General features: G+C 44.8%; 1 protein-coding gene across 1 annotated transcript in view; it reads left to right on the top strand.

Moving 5' to 3' along the window:
• The first annotated feature begins 606 nt into the window (after positions 1 to 606).
• Positions 607 to 14,107, top strand: part of LOC136610313 (uncharacterized) — a 153,278-nt gene continuing 139,777 nt past the window's right edge. The window contains exon 1 of the mRNA XM_066589543.1: positions 607 to 677. Within this exon, the coding sequence (XP_066445640.1) occupies positions 635 to 677 (43 nt within the window). The 5' untranslated portion in view covers positions 607 to 634. The remainder of the gene's footprint in view (positions 678 to 14,107) is intronic.

Below are 14,107 nucleotides of genomic sequence, written 5' to 3'. Positions count from 1 at the left end.
ACTATACGTTATGTTTCCTTAACATCAGTAGCAAACAAAATTTTTAGCCAAACACAGACAAACAGTCACACAAAATACAGTTGTGTGTAGCTGCATAATTCAGCTAGTGCCCTATAGAAATTAGTAAAATAAATGCTATTTCAATCCCCCAAAGCATGTTCTACCAGATCAATCCTATGATTATACCCAGACCCAACCCTTGTGATTGTACACACCCCTACAGGACCTTTCATACAGGGTGGAATAGGCTGTATGAAGCACCACAAGCCGTGGTAAATTCTGCACCAAAATCCGCAGGGTTTCTGCAGATTCTGATGTAAAGTTGTAAAGGCCTTTAACCCTGCAATTCTGCATCAAAACACAAGTCAGACCTGCGGATTATAATGTGGAATGCCTGCATCCTGCGGTATAATTTGGTCCTGTTTAAAATTTCCCTCAGAATTTGCAGAAAAGATAATAAAAGATGAAAGTACTTTCATCACCAGATAGGACGCATCAATGTACGCACATTCCCAGGTTCTCAAAAGAAGAACTATTGAGCAGAACTTTTAACCACAGATTGTAAAACCATGGAAATGACTTCTGTTTTCTCAAGCCGATGTTAAGCAGAAAGAACGAAAGACAATCAGCGATCATGGAAGCTTCACGTCTCCTCCTGATGTTCTTCATCATCCAAGGTCAGTTCTATAGGTGTTTTTTCCTATGTGTTTAGTTACAATAGGACACTCAACTGGCAAGTATTGTTGGGGGCTTTCAAGCAACTTACTGGCATCTTGTTGGCAACTTTTCTTTATGATCATTCTGAATTTGAATGTTTCCTCTTCTATGGGCTCGCAGATAGGATAAGTCTATGGTATGACTTTATGGAGTCCTTGGTGGAGCTTGTTTGGATGCCATAACTATATTTCAGGTAATAATATAGATGTAATTGAAACTGGGAGAAGAACCATTAACTAAACGCTATTGTGGTTGTTTTTTAACCAGACTACTCAAACGTTTTTGACTGCATCTGACTTTACATTTTTTATTTGCAAACCCTGGGGTCTGTGTCATTCTTTTCTGGTATCCTCTGGAGCCATTGGCTCAGATTCTTGTTTTTATCTCAGACAGAGAACGTTAACTGCCATAGCTACAATACTTATGAACAAGAAACAAAGATCTCAGTATAAAACCAAAGTTTATATAGTACATAGATGGGACATTTTTGCCGCCATTCAGAATATAGAAATTAGCCTCAGAGAAGCAGGGATTTACACCTCATGTAAGTTTAAAATGAGGAGACATTCTGGGATGGGCATCCATGCTTCATTATCTTGATCGTATTTTGTCTGCTTTTCTAGATGGGTCATGTATTTGTTCTCTTCTGTTGTATGCGATAGAGAGAATTGCAGAGGTTTTTGGATCACTGCTGGTAGGCAAAAATAATCGGGGAACTTGTACAAGTTGTTACGGTACTAGTGGGATGCATAGGTACGCACGGCGCGGGGCTCCCTGATCTTCACCCACGACACTTTCCCTTCCTGGAGATAGCCCTGATGGTGGACACATCCAGGCCGCCAACTCTGACCCTACGCTACCTAGGGGGGACAGGCAGGGACCGCCATACCTATGCAAGAGACTACTACTAAATAGTACAGACAGGAAAGGCAGATCAAAATAACCAACATGAACAATACTAAGCAGAACTGAGGCAGATGGAAAACCTGGCAGACAATAGCAAGTATAGCAGACAAGTTGACAGAAGCAGGATACCAACAGAGGCAGACTAGCTAGCACACTGAGGGAAAGGGAAAAAGTACCAGGGCCAGACAATCATCAGGTCAGAGCAGCTGGACTACTCAGCGAACACTGAAGAATAATTGGCAACTCCCAGGCAGCAAGAGCTGAATCTTATAGGGAGGTGAAAAGGATGTGAAAAAAAACTGGTATGGAGGCGCAACCCTCTAAGTTACTAGAAGATGAAGATAAAGGTCAAATATGTGATGGTGAAAGCACCTCTTTTTTATTTTTTCACAAATTAAAAACCAGCAATAGAATACGCGTTTTGGGGATGAACCGCTTCGTCAGTTCGGCTGGATAAGACAGCAGGATGTCTGGGGGTGACACAATTCCAAAGGTGTATTAGATGTGTCGGAGGTCCTGTGTGTGCAGGACAGGGGAGAAAGAAGTGCTTTAGCCAAGGGCCAGTCTGGACAGAACATTATCCCCCCTCAAAAATGGGGCCTCCAGACCCTTTAGGCAAACAAAAAATATATAGAAATACCAACTCCTTTAATGGACACACGTCTTACAGGACTTATGAATATGGCCTGAAATAACGCATAACAGTCCCAATAAGGAGCGGAAAAAATACATACGACACCTTGAACAGAACTATTGCGCCTACACAATAGGTCCCAGCCACAATAGTCTGTAAGGAACAGGTGTAGTACAAAAGGTAACCCAAAAATTCATTATTTTTCCCAGAGCCAGGATGGGGCTAATAGTCCCTAACAGGGGTATTCGCAGGAATACACCCGGTAAGACAATGGTTTCCCCACCCCAAAATAATCCAAGACTTATATCAGAGGGCAGGTCCTCACATACATACAAGGATATAGTTTCCACATGAAAGTGCCCGACCTTTAAACGCACGTCGGAAGCCATGTGTCTCAGACGCAAGGGAGACGAGTCTACAGTGGTAATTGACATTGGTTTAGGGAGGGTCTTTATCTTCAGACCAGCTTTTCGGGCAAACTGAGAATTAATCACATTAATTTCCGACCCGCTATCTAGACAAACACCAGCAGATATGACGTTATCTAAAATTACCTCAGCAGAGACGTCTTGCCTGGATTTAGTCAGCCAAGCAACTTGTGGATCCCGCTAAATCACTGGTTGCATCTTCCGGGGTCTCACTGGACAACTGCAAATAAAATGCCTATCATTCCCACAATAAAACCAGAAACCTTTCTTTAGACGAATATCCCTATTTCCTTTTTAATAGAGACTGTCCCTATCTCCATAGGTGCATCCACAAACTCTTCAGGGGACATAGACCATGAGGAAGGAGATTCAAACATAGTCTCCTGCTTTCTCTCCCATAGACGGCAATCAATTCTAATCGCCAATGCCATAGGATCCTCCAACATGCAAGGTGTAGCATACAAATCAAAACTGGCTTCTCAAAGCTGGATCGTTCCACTGGGTTTCGTTTGCCCAGCGCTGGAATTCCGCACAGTAGTCCTCAGTAGGGCGGTTGCCTTGTAGAGTCATGCGGATTTTACTTTCAGCGAGGGCCACACGTTCCGGATCCTCATAGAGCAAGCCTAGAGCTAAGAAAAAAACTGTCAACAGAAGACAGAGTAGGTGAGCCAGGAGAAAGGGAAAATGCCCAGGCCTGAGGGTCTCCCTGTAACCGGGAGTAACTATGCCCACACACTGGGACTCATTCCCTAAGGAAACTAGCCTTAAACGAAAATATAACTCTACAGGCTGGTAGATCAAGCCTGGGTTCAGATTGTGCTGACAAGTCCAAAGCTGCAGGCACAGACTTAATGGCAGACAGCTGCTGCATGATGTCTGCCATCTGCTGCGATAATGCCAGCACTTGCTGAGCCAGAGCTTGCATTGGATCCTGTACAGACATGATACTAAACTGGCTTGAAAGAGCCAGAACAGGATCCACACTGCATCTAGTGCAGTTTATTTGGGCCAATTATTATGTTTTGGTACTAGTGGGGTGCATAGGTACGCACGGAGCAGGGCTGCCTGATCTTCACCCACGACACTGTCTCTTCCTGGAGATAGCCCTGATGGTGGACACGTCCACGCCGCCAACTCTGACCCTATGCTACCTAGGGGGGACAGGCAGGGACCGCCGTACCTATGCAAGAGACTACTACTAAATAGTACAGACAGGAAAGGCAGATGAAAATAACCAACACGAACAGTACTAAGCAGAACTGAGGCAGATGGAAAACCTGGCAGACAATAGCAAGTATAGCAGACAACCTGACAAAAGCAGGATACCAACAGAGACAGACTAGCTAGCACACTGAGGGAATGGCACAAAGTACCAGTGCCAGACAATCAGCAGGTCAGAGCAGCTGGACTGCTCAGCAAACACTGAAGAATAATTGGCAACTCTCAGGCAGCAAGAGCTGGATCTTATAAGGAGGCGGGAGGAGCTGATAGGGAGATAGACCTGTCAATCACCAGCCACACACCTTAGACACATGGCAGGGTAATTAACCTGACTAGAAGGCACAGGAGCAGTTAACCCTGGCCAGTCTGGACAGAACAAGGTGTGCTGGCAAAATGAACTATGAGCTAAAAAGACGTAACACAAGCATTAAATTCCTGAGCTTGTGATTGATTCTGAGAAAATAGAATGCCGATTACCAGGGGACAAGCTAGTTGATCTGCAGGAGGCGGTGATTTAGGCCTTATCTATATGTGTGAGTTGCACCCAAGACTCTTATGTACAACTCGCATCAGACAGCAGATGGATGCAGATCTGTCCACTCTCTGAGCCCGGTGAGCATTGGATATTGTATGTCCTATTGTCTTCCATGATCCAGATAATAATAGAACATGCTGTGATTTTTTTTTTCAAAAATCTCGGAATGTCTAATAACGAAGTTGGTCCATGTATTGTCCATGTGCAGCGCATTGCAAACAAGGACTGCATGTGGCCAAAATATATGGATTTCTGAATAAGCTTTTAGTAGGACAAAAAAATTATTATTTCAACTGGTAGAGTCAATGTTGGGTAAACTCAGCTTCATGTACCATATTATTCCTATTGGGCACGGATTCTGCCTGCGGCTGGTTATGGAAATGGCTTGCCACGGTAATGGCCGAGTTGGAAGGAATATATCATTTTCTTAGACTGTCAACAGAGGTTCATGAGGATGTGGCTGTGTGAGGGAAAGTTTTAGTGGCACATAGAGGCTCTCTGTTTGGATGAAGGCATTCGTTTTCATTAGATCCAAAGTGCATTTAGATCTGTGCACAGATGTGACATGAGACCCCGTGGCTTTGGAGCATTTTTCCAAATTCAGTTGTGTGCAGGTACCTGGGCAGAGTAGCGCCATCAGGCAGGTTTTTTTCTTAGACGTCTTCCCAATTGTATTAGTGGCGAAGCTTTGGGGAGTGATTGCACAGCAACTAAGTCCAGCTTTGTTGTGACAATCTGGGTGAGGTGACGACAATTAATAGGCAGCGACCCTCTTTGAAAGTGTGGACGATAGCCCACAATGCTGTTGAGAACTGATTATAAATTGACGTACGATCATCATTCCAATCCCATGCCTACTCCGTCACAAAATTGTCTGGAGCCGCAAAGGTGGGTATAAAGAGGACTCAGGTACCAGCACTTCTACCCATCTCCACAATGCAGCAGCACATACTAACACCAAGGATTGGTTTGAAGCAGGAGGTGTCGCAAAAGTAACCACCACAGGTATACAGTGAACTTGTGAAAGTCTCATGCAATCACTAACGCTTCCTGTGAATGCTCCAATCCTGTATCTCGGATAACTGTGGTAATTTGTAGCACGAGACATAATACATGCTGACCAACGCAGATCCCCAGACCCCAAGCAGGAGTAGAAGTTGGCATAATAAGCCTGAGAAACCATGACCAAGGTAGGACCTGCAATACTCTGTGTGGGAAGTATGTGAGCGGGCACTGGGTCAGGCTTGGTACCAGCCACCACCTTGTGTGACCCAAGGTGCCCTGAGTGACATAGCAATGGGAAATCCAAGTGTGCCCACACAATTCATCCTTTGTAGGTGTCAGATAGCTGAACAACGCAATTGGAAAGCCATCTGCACTCTGCACCCTACCCAAGTCAGTCAGTGTATTTGTGCCAGACAGGTAAAACAGCGCTATGGAAAGTCTTTGTGCACCCACAGCATTGGCGAGCCAAAGGAACCCAAGGGAAGTATTAAACATGAACAATTACTGTGCCCAAACATGGCAGACTTTCACTCCGCCGAGGACCTCGGCCTCTGCACACACCCCCAGCAATCGCTGGCATAAAGTGGACTCTGATGCTAGTACAGCTGTGAACGTCTCATTAAATTAGTTGCGATTGCTTTTATCGCTCCAAAGACTGGATGAACCAGGAAGAAGTTCCACGGGCCAAACCTGGCGCAGTTGCATTTACCCCAGGACTTCATCCTCTGCCCACACCCTCAGCAATCGTGGGTATAAAGCGGACTCTGATGCTAGTACAGCTGTGAACATCTCATTAATGCAGTAACGCTCCTTTTGTTTGGCCCAAATCAGTGTCTCAGATAACTGTGGTAACACGAGAGAAAATACATGTTGCCCAGTGCTGATCCCCTGACCCCAAGCTGGAGGAGGAGGTGGCATAACAAGTCCAAGTAACCATGACCAGGACCTGCAATACTCTGTGTGGGAAGTATGTAAGCGGGCCATGGGTCAAGCTCGGTCCCAGCCTCCACCTTGTGTGACCCAGGGTGCACTAAGTTACATAGCAATGGGAAATCCATGTGTCACCACACAATTCATTTTGTGTAGGTGTCAGATAGCTCAACACCGCAAGTCTTTGAATTCCTTGGGCTCGCCTATGCTGTCAGTGCACAAAGATGGTATTACACAGGAAGGAATCAGAGTGCCCAAACATTGCAGAGTTTCACCCAGCCAAGGACCTTGGCCTCGGCCCACATTTCTGCCCTAGTCAGTCAGTGTATTTGTGCCATGTAGGTAAAACACAGCGATGGGAAGTCTCTGTGCACCCACAGTATAGGCAGACCCCTGTAACATTTCTGTAGTAAAAGTATAAGTAGATCCCAGTAACATTTCTGTAGTAAAAGTATAGGCGGACCCCAGTAACATTTCTGTAGCAAAGGTATAGGCAGACCCCAGTAACAATTCTGTAGCAAAACTATTGACAGACACCGGTAATATTTGTGTAGCAGAAGTATAGGCAGACCCCAGTAACATTTCTGTAGCAGAAGTATAGGCAGACCTCTGTAACATTCTTATAGTAAAAGTATAGGTTGACCCCAGTAACCTTCCTGTAGTAAAAGTATAGGCGGACCCCTGTAACATTTCTGTAGCAAAAGTATAGGCAGACACCTATAACATTTCTGTAGCAAAAGTATAGGTAGACCATAGTAACATTTCTGTAGCAGAAGTATATGCAGACCCCAGTAACATTCCTGTAGCAGAAGTATAGGCAGACCCCAGTAACATGTCTGTAGCAGAAGTATAGGCAGACCCCAGTAACATTTCTGTCGCAGAAGTAAAGGTAGACACCTGTAACATTTCTGCAGCAGAAGTATAGGCAGACCCCTGTAACATTCCCGTAGTAAAAGTATAGGCGGACCCCAGTAGCATTTCTGTAGCAAAAGTATAGGCAGACACCTATACCATTTCTGTGGCAAAAGTATAGGTAGACCCCAGTAACATTTATGTAGCAGAAGTATATGCAGACACCTGTAACATTTCTGTAGCAGAAGTATAGGCAGACCCCAGTAACATTTCTGTAGCAGAAGTATAGGCAGACCCCTGTAACATTTCTGTAGCAGAAGTATAGGCAGACCCCTGTAACATTTCTGTAGCAGAAGTATAGGCAGACCCCTGTAACATTTTTTGTAGCAGAAGTATAGGCAGACCCCTGTAATATTCCTGTAGTAAAAGTATAGGCAGACCCCTGTAACATTTCTGTAGTAAAAGTATAGGCAGACACCTGTAACATTTCTGTAGCAGAAGTATAGGCAGACACCTGTAACATTTCTGTAGTAAAAGTATAGGCGGACCCCAGTAACATTTCTGTAGCAAAAGTATAAACAGACCCCAGTAAAATTCCTGTAGGAGAGGTATAGGCATACCCCTGTAACATTTTTGTAGCAGAAGTATAGGCATACTCCTGTAACATTCCTATAGTAAAAGTATAGGCATACACCTGTAACATTTCTGTAGCAGAAGCATAGGCAGACTCCAGTAACATTTCTCTAGCAGAAGCATAGGCAGACCCCAGTAACATTTCTGTAGCAGAAGTATATGCAGACCCCAGTAACATTCCTGTAGCAGAAGTATAGGCGGATCCCAGTAACATTTCTGTAGCAGAAGTATATGCAGACCCCAGTAACATTCCTGTAGCAGAAGTATAGGTAGACCCCAGTAACATTTCTGTAGCAGAAGTATAGGCAGACCCCAGTAACATTTCTGTTCCAGAAGTATAGGCAGACACCTGTAACATTTCTGTAGCAGAAGTAAAGGCAGACACCTGTAACATTTCTGTAGCAGAAGTATAGGCAGACACCTGTAACATTTCTGTAGCAGAAGTATAGGCACACCCCTGTAACATTTTTTGTAGCAGAAGTATAGGCAGACCCCAGTAACATTCCTGTAGTAAAAGTATAGGCAGACACCTGTAACATTTCTGTAGCAGACGTATAGGCAGACCCCTGTAACATTTCTGTAGTAAAAGTATAGGCGGACCCCAGTAACATTTCTGTAGCAAAAGTATAAGCAGACCCCAGTAACATTCCTGTAGGAGAGGTATAGGCAGACCTCAGTAACATTTTTTGTAGCAGAAGTATAGGCATACCCCTGTAACATTCCTATAGTAAAAGTATAGGCATACACCTGTAACATTTCTGTAGCAGAAGTATAGGCATACCCCTGTAACATTCCTATAGTAAAAGTATAGGCATACACCTGTAACATTTCTGTAACAGAAGCAAAGGCAGACCCCAGTAACATTTCTGTAGCAGAAGTATAGGCATACCCCTGTAACATTCCTATAGTAAAAGTATAGGCATACACCTGTAACATTTCTGTAGCAGAAGTATAGGCAGACCCCAGTAGCATTTCTGTAGCAGAAGTATAGGCAAACCCCAGTAACATTCCTGTAGCAGAAGTATAGGTAGACCCCAGTAACATTTCTGTAGCAGAAGTATAGGCAGACCCCAGTAACATTTCTGTAGCAGAAGTATAGGCAGACCCCAGTAACATTTCTGTAGCAGAAGTATAGGCAGACCCCTGTAACATTTCTGTAGCAGAAGTATAGGCAGACCCCTGTAACATTTTTTGTAGCAGAAGTATAGGCAGACCCCTGTAACATTCCTGTAGTAAAAGTATAGGCAGACACCTGTAACATTTCTGTAGCAGAAGTATAGGCAGACCCCTGTAACATTTCTGTAGTAAAAGTATAGACGGACCCCAGTAACATTTCTGTAGAAAAAGTATAAGCAGACCCCAGTAACATTCCTGTAGCAGAAGTATAGGTAGACCCCAGTAACATTTCTGTAGCAGAAGTATAGGCAGACCCCAGTAACATTTCTGTAGCAGAAGTATAGGCAGACCCCTGTAACATTTTTTTGTAGCAGAAGTATAGGCAGACCCCAGTAACATTCCTGTAGTAAAAGTATAGGCAGACCTCAGAAACATTCCTGTACGCAAGAGGAGCACTTTCCAACCACCTAACAATACATATGCGGTTTAGATGTGTATAGATCTGGTTAATCAAGACATACAGACTTTACGAACACAAAGTAGGACATTGAAATACAGGAATAATCTGAATAAGGCTGAGCGTTGAGCCTTACACACATTATCCCAAGACAGGTCCATCACCATTAAACCAGTCGATAAAGGCGGTGCGATTGTGGTGATAGACTCTAAAATATGAACAGGAGATTCTTAGACAACTCAGTGACTCTGACATTTACGAGATATTGCCTAACAACCCCACTTTTCAATACCAGGCCTTTTTGAAAATGATATTGAATGATGCATTACAGGAAGGTAATATTGATCAACCATTGTTTAAGTATTTGTATGTCGAGTTTCCACGAGTACCCACGATTTACGTGCTGCCTAAAATACATAAGCCTCTAACTGATCCAGCGGGACGCCCGATTGTTTCGGGCCGGGGCTCCATCTTCAACCGTTTCTCCATTTTTTTGGACAAAATACTATGTTGTTTTTCGACCAGTGGCAGCTCGTACATCTGGGATACGAGTGATTTTCTACTAAGATTGAGAACTATCCCCATTTCAGACAATGTCATTTTGGCATGTTGTGATGTCACGGCTTTATACACCTCTATCACTCATGAACGTGGCCTAGACGCAGTGAGACAGAACTTACTTGCTGCACATTATTCGGTTCAATGTGAACACATGATTCTAACCCTATTGGAATTTGTGCTAGTTAACAGCTACTTTGTCTTTGGAGAGAAATACTACAGACAGCGCTAGGGGACCGCCATGGGTGCCAATATGGCGCCGACGTATGTCAATATATATATATGGGCGTTTTTGAAGGCCAACATGTCTATACGTCCGCCTATTGGCCCCTGGAGGTCTCCTGGCTTCGCTATATAGATGACATCTTTGTAGTTTGGGCAGGCACAGAGGAGAAATCATGTTCCTTCCATAGTGAACTCAATAACGTGCGACCTGAACTTCAATTCACATTAAAATATTCCAAAAGTAGTATAGAATTCCTTGATGTTCTAGTCACTAAGACTGAACAGGGTTTTGTGACAGATTTATTCATGAAGCCCACTGACCATAACAATCTATTGGAGTACAACAGCTTTCACCCTCGGACAACTATAGACTCTCTACCGTGGAGCCAGTTTTTGAGGGTGAAACGCTTCACTGATGAGGATAAAATAGATGAATGTCTTACACAGATGTGTAATAAGTTTTTGAATAGGGGTTACCCAGAGACGTTAGTCGTTGACAAAATGCACAAAGCCAGACTAATGCTGAGGGATAGACTCTTGGTACCAAAAGGGAGGGAAACAGATCAGAAACGTGTACCTTTTGTGTCCACTTACAAGCCCCTGAGCAGACGGATCTCCTCAATTTTGAATAAACATTGGTCTATTATACAGCTAGCCCCCAATGTGGAAGATTTCCACCAACAACCAATTATGTCCTATAGACGGTGTCCCAGCTTACGGGATAAGCTGGTTCACACTGTTTTTGAGAAGGGTGAGGTAGTGAGACAGAAGACGTTTTTTCCTACCAAAATGGGGAATTACTCTTGCTTGGGGTGCTCAAGTTGTGCTAATTTAATCAAAGGGGAGAAATTCTATGACTCCCAAATGGGTGCATGTTACCATATTAGAGGACGCTACACATGTTCTTCAGCATTTGTTGTGCATCTACTTACGTGTCCATGTGGACTCCAGTACGTGGGGGAAACCACGAAAGGAGTGAGAAGCAGAATTTCTAGCCATAAAAGCTCTATGCGCACTAAGAAACTCGACTTACCTGTACCACGCCATTTTCACGATAAGGGCCACTCGGTCAGTCAGTTAAGATTCTGTGTGATCGATTCGGTACCTGAAAATGACTAGGGGGGTGGGGGGGGGGGCAACAGAACTAAAATTCTGATGAAAAAAGAGTTGCGATTGATATTTTTCTGCAATGTTTTTGTGAATTATTCATAACTTTGTCTGCATTGGTTGTACTTTTGCAATTGGTTTTAACATATTAAGTGTATATCACGTATGTGTTTTTTATATTCACAGTGCGTTCGGGATATCATCATGGCATTAAACTCTACTCCAAAAAAATCGTTTCTCTAATGCCACCAGTTTCTTTCTGCCGCCAGCGATCCAATTCAATTTTAGATACAATGATGAGCATATATAATTGACGTGAATAAAATGCATAGAATATATACTTTCTAATATACTGTGAATTATTTGTACATATACATCATTCATTTGCTCGCTATGGTTATGCTATCATTGAATATCTTATGATCTTTATCTATTAATTGATTTGGACTGTGACATATTACATTAATCTATCTGTATTTGAACATATGGTTGCTATTGAATAGGCATAATGGGACTGGTTGGCATGTAATTCTTAATGGTTTAGCAACTGTGTTGAGATTTACAACTACTTATTTAGTAACAATGTCTCAAACTATCATGAAACATGATGCTGTAGACACACCAAGTGATCTTTGGGAATGATCACATCGCATATGTTAGATGAACGATCGCGCAACAGCATGCTCTGTAATCCATTCATCAGCACTGCGAATTGTGTGGAGTGCCGACTACATGATCGACTCCACGCATGCGCCGTTAGGACATAAGAGAGGCGCTGGGTCAGAGATGACGTCCGCACGAAGTCATACTGGATGGGGGCGTTGCTTGGGATGACGTCCGCATCATGTGACTGCCTTGCCCCCCGATGATCTTCTGTGCAGCCGCGGCACTACATCAATGTGATGACTAGAGATGAGCGAACGTACTCGTCCGAGCTTGATGCTCGTTCGAGTATTAGCGTGTTCCAGATGCTCGTTATTCGAGACGAGTACCACCCGATGTTCGAGTTACTTTCACTTTTATTTCTGAGATGTTAGCGCGCTTTTCTGGCCAATAGAAAGACAGGGAAGGCATTACAACTTCCCCCTGCGACGTTCAAGCCCTATACCACCCCCCTGCAGTGAGTGGCTGGCGAGATCAGGTGTCACCCGAGTATAAAAATCGGCCCCTCCCGCGGCTCGCCACAGATGCATTCTGACATAGCTCAGGGAAAGTGCTGCTGATGGTGGAGCTGCTATAGGGAGAGTGTTAGGAGTTATTTTAGGCTTCAGGAACCCCAACGGTCCTTCTTAGGGCCACATCTGACTGTGTGCAGTACTGTTGAGGCTGCTTTTTGCAGTGTTGCACATTTTTTTTTTCTGCATATCGGCCGTGCAGAGCATTGCGTCCAGAGCATTGCGTCCTGCAGTAATTTTACATAGTCCAGGGCCAGTAGTGGTGGTGAGGCAGGGACAGAAGACATATACAGTCTATACAGGTAGTGGGCTTTTCCAAAAACATTTGAGAAATAAAATCTATTTGGGCTGCCTGTGACCGTCCCCAGTGTACTGCGTCTCTGCTGGGGGTAGTTGTCCTAATTCATACGCAGCCAGCTAAGTGTTACAGCAGGCTTGCGCAAAATTCTTTCCTGGCTCTGCGTTGCCCGTCACATCACCGCTGTATTCCTGTCCAGAGTGAAACAGTCTGCTGTAATTTTACATAGTCCAGGGTCAGTAGTGGTGGTGAGGCAGGGACAGAAGACATATACAGTCTATATAGGCAGTGGGCTTTTCCAAAAAAATTTGGGAAAAAAATTCTATTTGGGCTGCCTGTGACCGTCCTCAGTGTACTGCGTCTCTGCTGGGGGTAGTTGTCCTAATTCATACACAGCCAGCTAAGTGTTACAGCAGGCTTGCGCAAAATACTTTCCTGGCTCTGCTGTGCGTTCCGTAAGCAAAGTCAGCCTCCAACCACAGGCCAATAAGCGGCACATTTAATTACAGCGTTCTGTTACTGCACTACTGGTAATACACCATGCTGAGGGGTAGGGGTAGGCCTAGAGGACGTGGACGTGGACGCGGAGGCCCAAGTCAGGGTGTGGGCACAGGCCGAGCTCCTGATCCAGGTGTATCGCAGCCGACTGCTGCAGGATTAGGAGAGAGGCACGTTTCTGGCGTCCCCACATTCATCTCACAATTAATGGGTCCACGCGGTAGACCTTTATTGGATAATGAGCAGTGTGAGCAGGTCCTGTCGTGGATGGCAGAAAGTGCATCCAGCAATCTATCGACCACCCAGAGTTCTGCGCCGTCCACTGCTGCAACTCTGAATCCTCTGGCTGCTGCTCCTCCTTCCTCCCAGCCTCCTCACTCCATTACAATGACACATTCTGAGGAGCAGGCAGACTCCCAGGAATTGTTCTCGGGCCCCTGCCCAGAATGGGCAGCAATGGTTCCGAATCCTCTCCCACTGGAGGAGTTTGTCGTGACCGATGCCCAACCTTTGGAAAGTTCCCGGGGTCCGGGGGATGAGGCTGGGGACTTCCGGCAACTGTCTCAAGAGCTTTCAGTGGGTGAGGAGGACGATGACGATGAGACACAGTTGTCTATCACTCAGGTAGTAGTAATTGGAGTAAGTCCAAGGGAGGAGCGAACAGAGGATTCGGAGGAAGAGCAGCAGGACGATGAGGTGACTGACCCCACCTGGTTTGCTACGCTACTGAGGACAGGTCTTCAGAGGGGGAGGCAAGGGCAGCAGCAGGGCAGGTTGGAAGAGGCAGTGCGGTGGCCAGGGGTAGAGGCAGG

The sequence above is a fragment of the Eleutherodactylus coqui genome, chromosome 2 (genome assembly GCF_035609145.1).
Source record: "Eleutherodactylus coqui strain aEleCoq1 chromosome 2, aEleCoq1.hap1, whole genome shotgun sequence".
Lineage (NCBI taxonomy): Eukaryota > Metazoa > Chordata > Amphibia > Anura > Eleutherodactylidae > Eleutherodactylus > Eleutherodactylus coqui.
Note: the sequence above shows the minus strand (reverse complement) of the source record. Positions and strands in the feature narration are given on the sequence as shown.